Source organism: Chrysemys picta, chromosome 10 (assembly GCF_011386835.1).
Source record: "Chrysemys picta bellii isolate R12L10 chromosome 10, ASM1138683v2, whole genome shotgun sequence".
NCBI classification, from domain to species: domain Eukaryota; kingdom Metazoa; phylum Chordata; order Testudines; family Emydidae; genus Chrysemys; species Chrysemys picta.
In genome coordinates, this window is record NC_088800.1 from 84503542 (window position 1) to 84515620 (window position 12079).

At 47.7% G+C, this 12079-nt stretch overlaps 2 protein-coding genes and 1 non-coding gene across 3 annotated transcripts; 1 reads left to right on the plus strand and 2 right to left on the minus strand.

Moving 5' to 3' along the window:
• Nucleotides 1-100: 100 nt before the first annotated feature.
• NDUFB10 (NADH:ubiquinone oxidoreductase subunit B10) lies at nt 101-3774 on the plus strand. The gene is made up of 4 exons (XM_005288958.4): nt 101-344; nt 1736-1874; nt 2498-2637; nt 3480-3774. The coding sequence occupies exons 1-4, from the start codon at nt 197-199 to the stop codon at nt 3578-3580; spliced, it is 528 nt and encodes a 175-aa protein (XP_005289015.1). The 5' UTR covers nt 101-196; the 3' UTR covers nt 3581-3774.
• Nucleotides 3775-5324: 1550 nt separating this feature from the next.
• RPS2 (ribosomal protein S2) lies at nt 5325-10282 on the minus strand. The gene is made up of 7 exons (XM_005288954.5): nt 9486-10282; nt 8975-9064; nt 8272-8379; nt 7131-7304; nt 6857-7016; nt 6157-6248; nt 5325-5442 (listed from the first exon to the last, which is right to left on the minus strand). Exons 1-7 carry the CDS (start codon nt 9654-9656, stop codon nt 5362-5364), a joined length of 876 nt encoding a protein of 291 aa, XP_005289011.1. The 5' UTR covers nt 9657-10282; the 3' UTR covers nt 5325-5361.
• LOC112059073 (small nucleolar RNA SNORA64/SNORA10 family) lies at nt 6397-6536 on the minus strand. The gene has a single exon (XR_002888282.1). It is a non-coding gene; the product is annotated as a small nucleolar RNA SNORA64/SNORA10 family (small nucleolar RNA).
• Nucleotides 10283-12079: the final 1797 nt, after the last annotated feature.

A 12079-nucleotide genomic window follows, 5' to 3' on the forward strand; every position in this document is an offset into this window, starting at 1 on the left:
GCATGCGTATCGGGCGGGGCCCCGTTTTCTGCCCCGGAAACGAGACTCTCTCGAAGCGCCGCAGGACGCTACCCGAGTTGCGCCTGCGTGCCCTTTGACCTTTGCCCCCACCTGACCCTCTCCCAGCTTTTGGAGGTGGTCGCCATCTTGTACGGGCCGGTGGGGAAGGAGAATCCGCAGCCGCTACTGTGTCGCCATGCCGGACGACTGGGACCCGGAGGCGTACAAGAGGCCGCCGGCCCGCACCCCCATCCCCGAGAAGCGGTCGTCGCTGCCTAACCCGGCGACCATCATCAACACCCTCTACTACTACAGCGTCGACGCGCCGGTCACCTTCTTCCGAGGTAGCGGGCCGGGCCCCCGGCTGCTCCCCGGGCAGCACCCGCGCCCTGCCCCGCTGTGTGGATCGGTGCAGGCGGGCCCTTCCCCGCCCCCAGCCGTGCCCGGCCCATCCCCGTGGAGCTAGGCCTAGCCCCGGGGCACGCCCCTGACCTGCTGTGGGGCAGGGCTTCGGGCTGCCCGCCAGGGGCTGGGTTCACCCCGACCCCGGGCTGGGTCCCAGCCGCCTCGGGGAGCCCCCCCGGGCCCCTCTCCCTGCCTGACAGCGCCTAAGCAGAGGCTGTGGGAACAGCCAGCGGACCTGTTGCTGCCAGAGGGTCACGGGGGACCGTCCCCTCCGAGCTCCATCAGAGCCACGTGCGATGGCTTAACGACCCCTGTTCTGTCCATTGCCTCCGGGGCACCTGGCATTGGCCCCTGTCAGAAGACCGGCTACTGGGCTGGATGGATCACTGATCTAACCCAGGATGGCCGTTCTTATGATCTGCCCAGGACGGGGCTTGGCGCTCCGGGGATGTGTCCCACTCCCGTCTTGCACAACTGCCTGGTACCAGGTTGCTTTCAGTGCCATGTGCTCTCTGGAGACTCTCCCCTGGGGTATGCCCTGATTCCTTATCGCTTTTTGGGATGGGGTAGGGATAGCTCAGTGGTTTGAGCATTGGCCTGCTAAACCCAGGGTTTATGAGTTCAGTCCTTGAGGGGGCCACTTAGGGATCTGGGGCAAAAAATCAATACTTGGTACTGCTAGTGAAGACAGGGGGCTGGACTCGATGACCTTTCAAGGTCCCTTCCAGTTCTAGGAGATAGGATATCTTCATTAATTTTGATCTCCTGAGGTCCCTTCCAACCCTAATAATCTATGATTCTATGATTTGATGGAGAGTCATTTACCACTTCTGATACCATGAGGAACGCTGGTCTCCCTTCCCTGGTTAGTTTTGAACTCTGTGATAGAAAATATCAGACTAATAACCCAGAGGGCAAGTGACTTGCCTGATTTTGTGAAGCTTAGACATCATAGTGTAGCATTTACTGTATTTCCATAGGGTTACAGCTTGGCATTCTCTCTGTAGAGTCAGTTCGGGAAAGTGAGGGCAGGTGGACATGCACCTGATATTATCAATCATTCCTGCCCAGTCAGTGGTACATAGGCTGTATAGAAAGTAACTCAAGATTTTGTTGCAGAACAAAATACATATTGCAAAATTCCTTTCATTTTTATTTTCCAAGTCACCCAGTACACGTTAGGTTATGGAGACAATTTGTGTCATGTGTCCTGTATGCTTTCTATCCTAAACCAGAACTGTACCCTGCCCAGTAGTTGTTTTAGTTGGTTCTGTCTATCTCTTTGATTAGTACCTTGAAGATTCATGAATGTGGTGGTTGACTCTTGCAGAATGGATGGAACGCCAACATGCGAAGAGAAGATCTTATTACTATCATCGGAAATACAACCGTGTGCCGGATCTGACTGAGTGCTTGGAGGATGACTATGTATGCTTCTTTGAAGCTGAGTCCCAGTGGAGGAGGGACATGTATGTATATCTACAGCATGTTGAAGAAAACCAGTAGAGCACAGTTTTTTTTTTTTTGTCTTGCAATAGATTGCTTGGGATTGGTATGCAGCTTTCATGTGGTTTGAAGCTGCAAAATCATAATGGACTCTCCTCCCCCCCTCCCCCCCCCCCCCGCCATGAAAGTTTAGAAGCCTGTTCCTGATTCAATCATAGCTTGTCACTGTAAATACTCCACACTGAGGTTTCCCCTAGCTCCTGCTCCAATTTAGGAAGCTTCTCTTCTGCTAGTAGCAAAGCCAATAAGCTTCCTTAGAAGCTTATTTCAAATACTGGGCAGCTGCTGGTGTTCCTCTATCCCTGACAGAGTTCCAAGTATCTTTTCTGCAGCATGCCCGAGTTGGGCTCTGAATAGAACCCGAAAATCACTACTGATTCTCCTTCTCTGTTGCCACTACATATGGCATTGCTGCCAAGCCCCTGCGGCTTGATTTTGCTTAGTTGTGCCTTTTAATTGTATCCCATATTAAAGCAGCTAATAAAATTGTCTCTTCTATCCAGAATGTAACTTATTAACTTCTCCAGCTGCAGGAAGTTATTGCCACTGCTGCAGTCACACTGATCTCTCTCTCTCTCTCACACAGGAAAGTTGATCAGGAAATTGTGAACATAATTCAGAGAAGGGTAAAAGCTTGCCAGCAGATAGAAGGAACTAACTACCTTCAGAATTGTGCAAAGGAGATAGAGCAGTTTACTCAGGTTGCTCAAGCCTATCAAGATAGATGTGAGTAAGGCCATCTAAAGCCTCTTAATTTATTTGAAAAATGTTCAGGTTTGACCGTGGCATGACTTGCGGGGGAGAGCAGGAGAGGATGTCGAATATCCTAAACCTAACCTAAAGATTTGGAGACTGGTGCCGTCAGCTCCTGAAAGAGGGACCATAGAGTAACTCTTTGATAAATGCTCAGAAAGGAAGTATGGCTATGCTTTGTTCAGAGCAGGGGTGGGCAAACTATGGCGGCCTATGGGATTGCCACCTCTGTGGTGCCACAGGCCCCGTGCTGCTCCAGGAAGCAACCGGCACCATGCCCCTGCTGCGGGGAAGAAGAGGGCTCCTCACACTGCTCTTGCCTGTGGGTGCCTTCCCTGGAACTCTCATTGGCTGTGGTTCCATTCCCAGCCAATTGGAGCTTCGGGGGAGGTACTTACAGGCAAGAGCAGTGCATGGAGCCCTCTTTCTCCCTCCCCAGAGCGGTGCAGGCCTGAGGGCAGACAGGGAGCCTGCCCCGGCCCCAGTGTGCCATCCTGGAGCCGCTCCAGGTAAGCGGTGCTGGGCTGGAGCCTGCACCCCTTGTACACCCTGCCCCCCAACTCCATGCCCTGAGCCCTCTGCTGCATCCCACACCCCTTGTCCTGAGCACCTTCCTGCACACCATGCCCTGGCCCTGCATGCAATTTCCCCATCCAGATGTCACCCTTGGGCCAAAAAGTTTGCCCACCCCGGTTCAGAAGATGGAACTGTAATGAGGGGGGGGTATTTATAACTTTGTTAATGTCTTCAGTGGGACATCAAGCTAAAGGGCCTGATTTGAACACTTCACAGCATTTCTTCTCATCTTGTTTTAGATGCTGATCTTGGTGCCAATGGAAATGCTAGAAAATGTTTAATGAAGCAGAAACAGAGAATGATTGCAGAAAGAAAAGCACAAGCACAAGCAAAAGACTAAGCTCAAATCGTCAATGTGTAGTATTTGAAGTTTAAGGTTTGAATACTGTATTGTGAGGGGTTTCAAAGTGGTAGCTGTGTTACTTCTCATCATATTATGTGAATCTTCCAATGTACCTGGATGCTGAGGCTTGTATGAGTTGTATTACTCAACTGTACAATAAAGCATTTGCAGAGAACATCTCTGCCAGATAACTAGGTTCTAAAGCTTATGATGCTGTCAGCCTTGTGAAGAGGTGAATGTAGTGAACTATGAGTGCCACTTTGTAAAGAAATATAAGCAAAAACATTGGCAGTACTCATCCTTGCACTGCAGAACACCACAGCATTCCCTTATCAGCACAGTCATGAACACTACTAGAAAAAGGGCTCTGGCCAGTAGACCAAGCAAAATTGTTCATCTTTATAAATGAAGCAGGAAGCCTTCCCTTGGTTTGGCATGAAAGCTTGAACTAGAAGATTATAACTCAGGGAGCCCTTTCATGGTCAACTATATCAATGGATCAAGGATTTTTCACATTAATAGGTCATTTTAAACATGTAAGTCCATAAACCTCTACTTGATTTTCCCCTGGTCTCTTTTAGAAAGGCAACTCCTGATGCTTGAAAGCAGAGCACCTTTAGCCATGTTAACTGGTTGTGAGGGTTTTAACTTCTCCCAAGCAGATGACTTGGGAGTTTATTTTCCCCCTTAAACATTAACTGGATAAATGCATTATTTGTCCTTTAGTAATAATGCTCTATATTGAACTCAGCCATTGATTGCATCAAAGTACATTTCTTTCTACCTTGAGTTTTCCAGTTTGCTCTGAGGATGCAATTTTTATGTCAAGTCTTTGAAGGTAATTACTGCAGTTGTCTCTTCAGATAAAGTTGCTTTTGACAGCTTTAGTGACTAGCCATGTGAATCACTACTACTGTATTGAAGAATTATCCCATCCTTGACTGGCAGAAAATTCTTAGTTTGCCTTCCAAGTAGGACCCTGTGGTCTTGATAGTCTTTAAAAATAGTTGAAGTACTTACAAGCTACTTTTGTATGGTCTACATTAGTCAGTCTGACTTTTCATTAAAGCTACCACCAGATCCCACAGAACAAATAAGTTATCTGATCTCATTTCTAGAGCAGCAGACCCTCGTTAGTAGGGAGGAAGTTTCAGTCTGGGCCCACATCAGTGAGTAGGGGGGTATCTTTACACTAACTCCCAACAACAGTATTGTTTCAGACAGAACCTCAAAGATCTTCTGGTTTCTTTCAGCATCACTTAAGTGGGAGTCTTCAGTGCTTTACTTACATTTGATCTGTTTGGTTTTTTTTTTTTAAAGTCTTCCTAAAAATTAACCATTAACAGTTTTTGTTTCAGTAATCCTGTTACATGCTGATCATTCAAACCTAATTCACTTTTCTCTGAGGAAAAAAGTGTTTCCTCTGTCCCACCAGTTATTGTAAGTTGTTGAACAAGCGAGCGCTGCTGTCTCTGAATTCATTTGTTTGGGCAAGTTAATCAGGAAATCTTACTTTTTCAAATAGCTTTTTTTTTTTAAAAAAAGTCATTCAGATGTTTAGCAAATTAAGGATTAGTCAAAAGAAACTTTGGCTACTGTATCACATTTAGCATATGTTCAACTGAACCTTTCACTGATCCATATCTTTCATGAACAGAGATTTCACTTAAACACAGAAATCCACATTGTCAGCTGAATCTGCATCCCCCCCCCCCCCCAACGGATTAAAAGTCCACCAAACTCTTGTTCACTTATCACTTTATTTTGTACAAAAACATTTAAGTTGTTGCCACAGCAGCTGCTTGGGTTCTCTGCACTGAAACTCTGGTGTGGGTCTTAGCCAGATGATCAGTGAATTCCTGCAAAAGAATGAGACATTTCACTGCCTTGAACCAAATGATGTTGCAGGCCTCACTGTACAACGGAACCATTTTAAACTAAACTAGAGACTGAGTTTTTACAAATGTAAATGTATCTTTCCCTGAACCCTCCAAGCTCCCTCCCCATTTTATTCTCTAGCGAGCTTGGCATTCAGGAGATACCAATGACCAACTTGGAGAGTCCAGAGGAGAGCAACAAAAATGATAAGGTTAAAAACTAGGCATATTTAATCTTGAAAAAAAGACTGGGGGGGTACCTGATAGGTCTTCAGATATATTATGGGCTTTTATAAAGAGGACAGCGATGGTTGTTCTCAGTCCACTGAAGATAGGACAAGTAGTAATGGGCTTAATATGCAGCAAGGAAAATTTAGGTTATATACTAGGAAAAATAACTAAAGGGTAGTTATGGACTGGAATCCCAATCACTGAAGGTTTAAGAACAGGTCAAACAAAACCTGTCAGGGATTGTTTAGGTATACTTGAGTCCTGCCTCAGCACCGGGGCTGAGCTAGATGACTGCTCAAAGTCTCTTCCAGGTCTACATTTCTATGATTCTATATGAAACCACATCCTCACTTTATTAACTGCAATAGAAATTTTAAGGAAGTCCACTCCTAATGAAGTCAGCCTTCAGGAGTTTGGCATGATGAACTCTGAGATGAAGAACAAATGCCCTGATTTAATTCTTACCTGATAAGGAGACTTGGTGAACACAGTCTCCTTCCAGAGGTCAGGGGTCAGATAACTGTAGGTCTTGGAGATCGCATCAAAGGTGGCTTTAGCTATTGAGAAAAGTCAGACATTGCACTTTGTGTTACACAGTACCGATGAGAGGCCTCAACAAAGCTGGGACTCCATTGTGCAAGGCACAATACAGACAGCAAAAGCCAGTGCCTGCCTCAGAATTTAATGGCCCTCAATCTAAAAAAAAAATGTAGAGTTTGAAAAGGAACAGGGGGACCATATCACACTGTCCCTCTGTCGTGCATATTGAACTCATTTTCTCTCTCTCTCCAATGACGACAATTACACTACTTCAGCCAAGTGTAACTGAGCAGAGCTGAGAGAATTTTGAACAGAACACACAGGAGGAGGAGGTTTTATAATTCAATGCCTCAAAGCCTTTATTACAAGACAGATCTAACTTCAGAATAAATTTTGGCAGGATCAATCTGCACTGTACAATCTGGTAGTATATTGGGCTCAATTCCTAGTTTGATAAGGGCTTTTAATTTAACATTAGCTAAAATAAGTATTAAATAAAACAGGTAATTTAGTCATCCACTGGGACTATATTACAAAGGCACCTAAAATGGCCAGAGGTACAGTATGATTTTAAGCCAGTTTAAACTCCTAACAGATTGGACAACTGGCCCAAAACTTAACTTACCAAAGTTGCCCAGGGTAGCAGTACAACCCCTAGCTGAAGTATAGCAGTCATCAATTCCAGCCATCATCAGCAGTTTCTTTGGAACAGGGGCAGATACAATTCCTGTACCACGGGGTGCTGGGATCAGACGCACCAGAACAGACCCACAACGACCAGTAACCTAAACAGAACAGCAGATTACATTCAACTAATCTATGAGACTATTTAAGCTCTAATAACTCCTTCATGCTTTGAAGTGCAGCACAGAGCTATAGTGAAGCAAATTAGTCTTTACCTTGCAAGGTACAGTATGAGGCTTGCCAATCTTGTTACCCCAGTAGCCTCGTCGTACTGGTACGATGGATAGTTTAGCCAAGATGATTGCCCCACGAATAGCAGTGGCAACTTCCTTGGAGCATTTTACACCAAGGCCAACATGACCATTGTAGTCACCAATAGCAACAAAAGCCTAAAATTAAAAGAAAAGCTTTTTAGTTGTGTATACATGTTGCACTTACAAACCTCCTTTCAATAAGAACATACCCTATCACCCTTTTACCACCTCAGACTACATCCAGCACAGATTTTGCCCCTTGGTTATGGTAGAGTCCTTTATCTCCAGCACTATTTTGAGAATCTCCAGTTTTCCAAACTTGCAGTGCAGAATCTGCTGCAAGAAGTGTACAGCAACTCCAGAAGTGCAAAGAGACCATTAAAGGCAGCAGATTTTTTCAATAGGGCAATACTCCCAACTATGCCACCATCCTTGCAGCTCCCCATACAGCAGGGGTGACTGGAACACTGCTACCTTCCATTTACTCAGTTACACACCACTCCAGCCAAGTATAAATTACAGCAACTCCAACTACTCAAATTTGTACCAGGGGGCTGGTAGGCTGTTAAACCCACTTTTACCCCCAAACCCTGTTCCTAAGCCAAGGACAATTCAGGTTGGAGAGAATTGGGGATCTTGATTCTTGAATACCCTCTGCAGCCACCACCTGGCCAGAAGGCTGCATTTGAAAACTGGCCACATAGCATTCCCTCTTTTGGACCAAATACAGTGTCTCCACAACACTCAGTTCCTGGTGAACTATACCAGTATCATGCAATATAAATGAATTGTGAATTTTTGTAAGAGCTATTTATATAAGGCTACATTCAGAAGGATATAACTGGTATTCAATAAATTAACACAACAGTGCTTATGAGCTGACTTCTGTATATTTGGTAGGTGGTCTCATGAATATCTATGATTTACCATCTAATAATTCCTATACCACCTAATGTTGTGAACACCAGTGAAAGTAACTGTAGATTCTTTACTATCCAACAATATATACCAGGAGAATAAGTATCACATCAGCCAAAAGATGGAACCGTTTCCAATTAAATGAAACAATCTGCTTCCACTTTAGTCAAGAGTGAAAAGCTACCTTGAACCTGGTACGCTGACCAGCACGAGTCTGTTTCTGGACAGGCATGATCTTCAGAACCTCATCCTTCAGGGAAGATACCAGAAAGAAGTCGATGATTTCTGATTCCTGCAGGAAGCAAAGTAACTTAATCAATCACAGTTCAAAAGCTACCCATTACCTCATGACAGACTTAAGATGGTATTGATAGGCTTCCTGCAACACAGCACAGAAATGAACAGTTCTATGTACCAATATGGAGTGATAGTATTAACATATTTTAGGTAAGATTTGAATAATCTACTATAGAAAACACAAGTTTTTAAATATTCAAACTATATCATATAATGCACAGTACAATCCAATGTACTTAAGTCATAATAAATTTGATTTGCATTTTGAAACCTGTATTTTCCACTTTCATCAGAACACAGCTGCTGCATTGCATCAGGCATTATACTACCTTTACATAGCCTATTCCCAATAACTCAAAGGAAGGCAGGAGACTCAATCCACTTGAGGCAACTATGTAGTGTTCTATCACAAGGGAGCAGATGAATCCCATCTGTCAACCACTTAAGCCCTAAAGTAGGACAGATCTTTATAATCAGAACTTCCCAACTGGCTAATGCAACACCTGTTATATGATAAAAATAACTTGATTTGCAAATGTATTAGTATGCACTCTAATTCTGAGACACCTACAGAATTCATATAGGCTTACCTTGATTGGAAGGGAGAAGAGATAAATCTCTTCAAGAGACTTGATTTTCATATCCTTGACTAGGCGACCAAGTTTGGTGACAGGAATCCACTGTAAAAAAGAAAACACCAATAAATGTCAGTGACAATCCAGGGTGTCATAATCATTCAAGAATTATGCTGTGCCCCTTAGAGCTTATAAGTTTTTATTTTTCCTTTAGCTTTATCAGTAACATACTTTTTATCATTAAAGTGCAACAGCAATAGAAAAAATTGCTTTATGCAGAGCTTGAAAAACTTTTTAGAAAACCAATCATGCAGTACCAATTGTCTATTAACAATCACATGATTATCAAAGTATAACAGAGCTCCCAGTTCTAACAATGCATTTGTCATTGGTGTCCACATGTGAGCATTAACACATGTAAACTTCACAAAACATTACAGACAGATACAGGTCTTAGAACTACAGAGAGAAAGATGGCAGTCTTTAAAGACTGGGTAAAGATAGCAGAGTTGGCAAATGGGCTTACTTCTTTGTCTTCAGCTTTGCCACGGGCCCCACGCCCTCTTCCACGACCCCTGCCACGACCCCGACCACGGCCTCGGAGACCACTGCCAAAGCCACCTCGGAAACCCCCTCTTGCAGCTCCTCCTGCACCTCCCGCACCTCCTGCGGGAGCAGCACCGGCGTCGTCCGCCATTTGCTATAGAAAAGGGACAAATACATATTTACTTGCACAACTGTTTAACTTACACACATTCTCAAGGGCAGCGTAGGCACCAGGACCATGCAATTCCCCAAACTAAAGTGATCTAGTCTAAAGTACAAGACAGAGAGTATGCCCCTTTTTAGCATTTGCTCCAGTCACCGCACTATCCCTAATCCACTTCAAACTAGTTTTTCTAAATAGATTCCTATTCCTCTTCCACAGTCCCAAGGGAATTTCAGCTCCCATTTCCATCTCTCCACCATCCCCAAATGGGGCACAGCCTGGAAACGTTTCGGCAACCCATGGTCTCAGGGAAAGATGCCCTCAGCCCTTTTTAGAGTACAGCTTTCTCTACACTCGCCTCATACTGCACCAGCTGCTATCCCCTCTTCTCCTCAGGCCAGCGCTGGAGGCTGCCCCGGGGGCTCCTCGGAGAGCCCACACTAAACTAGCCGGGGAGGGGGGTTGGCTCTCCCTTTCACTGCAATACTATCTCATCCCACCAGTTCCTCCTGGGCAGAGATCAGGCCCAAAACACCCCAGATCCCTTCCCTTAATCCCCCCGGCCCCAAACACCCCAGATCCCTTCCCTTCCCCCCCCCCCCCTCCGCGGCCCCTAAATCCCTCCTCCCGCCCCCCCCGTATCCCTCCTCCCCCGGGGCCCCAACCCCCCCGGCCGCCTGAGGGAGCGAAAACGGGTCGAACAGCCCCATCCGGGGCAGGAAATAGGCCTGTGCCCGAGAGGCGGACCCCCAGCAGAGGCTCCGCAGCGGGGCCCTGGCCCACCCGGCCCGCGGCCAGGCCCGATGGCAGTGGATGCCCACCCCCCCCCCCCCCGCCCGGCAGCACAGCCTTACGTGTTCTCTCAGACTAGAAGGCCGCCGCCTCGCGCAGCTGGGTATTTATAGCAAACGAAGTCTCGCGAGATTTCCTCGCAAGGGCGGTGGAGCGCCCCGCCCCCTAAATACAGAACGCCTGCGCCGCCTGCCATGAGTCGAGGCTTCCTCCCGCCCCGGAGCCCCGGCTGTACGCATGCGTGGCTAGTGGCGGAGGCGCCCCGGATCGAGCATGACTTAGACTCGCCGGGATAACTGGAGCAGCCCGGAACCCTGCGCTGCGCATGCGCAAAGCTGTCTGCAGGCCGGCCGCTCCCAGCAAGCACGTGTTCCGTGTTAGGTAAGTGCCTGCCCGCGTGTTAAGCAGCCGGGGGGGGGGGGGGGACTTTTTCTGATTGTTTTTTAATTTCCCGCCGGAGAGCGTGATTGGCTCATGGTTGTGCAAGCGGTTAAAAAAAAGGCTTTAAAAGGCTGCTGGCTGCCCCATTCTCCTTTCGCTTGTGGGGCTTGCTGCTGCCTGCGGCCCCCCCCCCCCCCCCGCACGTGGCTGCCGGCTCGCTAGGTAAAGGGGGAGGTCGGTTTGGGTGGTACGGGGGGGTTGGTGGGGGGAGGATAGAGCAGCCTGCGATTTGCCTGCCCTTGACTGGCAGTTGTACCTCCGGGGGGGGGGGGGGGCACGGGCTGTGGGGGTTTGAGTGGTGGAGGGGGCCCTGGGGAGATGTCACCTGAGAGTGGACCCTAGAGCGCGGGGGGGGTGGTAGGGAAGCAGAATGAGGAGGCGGGGTTCTCCTGTCTACTGGGGAATGTGAGGGGGAAAGTGTGGGGGGGTCTGAAATGGGGGGGGGGGGACAAGAATCTTGGCCTAATGAAGGGCGGGGTATGTGGGGCCCGGGTGGGCAGGTGTCTGACTGGACCGTGCAGAGCACTGGGGGGCTACATGCGCCCCCCAACTGTCCCTGCCAGGGGCCCCCTCTGCGGCTACTAGCTGCTCAGTCAGTCGTCTCTGTTCCTTGGGTGGCTCTGACCTTCAGGCAGGCCCATAAAGTAGCTAGTGTGGCTAGGGCTGGTCAGCCTGTGACTGAGGGTGGGGGGGGGGGAGACACAGCGAAACCCAGCCCCTTCCTCCCTGCCCGTGGGATACTGCAGTGCTGGCAGGAAAATAGTGCACCAGAGCCCCCTGAGATCCTTGTTGCGGGGCGGGGGGGAGCAGATGCTGCGTGCAACTCCCACTCCCCTACCCCAAGCTCCTTGCAGCCTGGTTGGGTGGTGGGGTAAATGTTGCATGCAAATCCCTTTACCCTGCCCCAGCTCCCTGCACTGGGGGTGGCGGGGCGGTCAGATGCTGCATGCAAGTTGTATTCCCCTACCCAGAGTTCCTTGCAGGGTGGGTGGCAAGTTTGTGAACTTTCTGGCCCACCCACTTGACACATCCTATCATGTTTCAGTTAAGCCATGCTTAGACGCCATTTTGAGGTTAACCTAACAAAAGAGCAGTATGCCGCCAACAAAATGGGCAAAATATAGAAACAACTACCAAAAGGTGTGGGTAAAAGAAAAGGTGTTGGAAGATTGGATAAA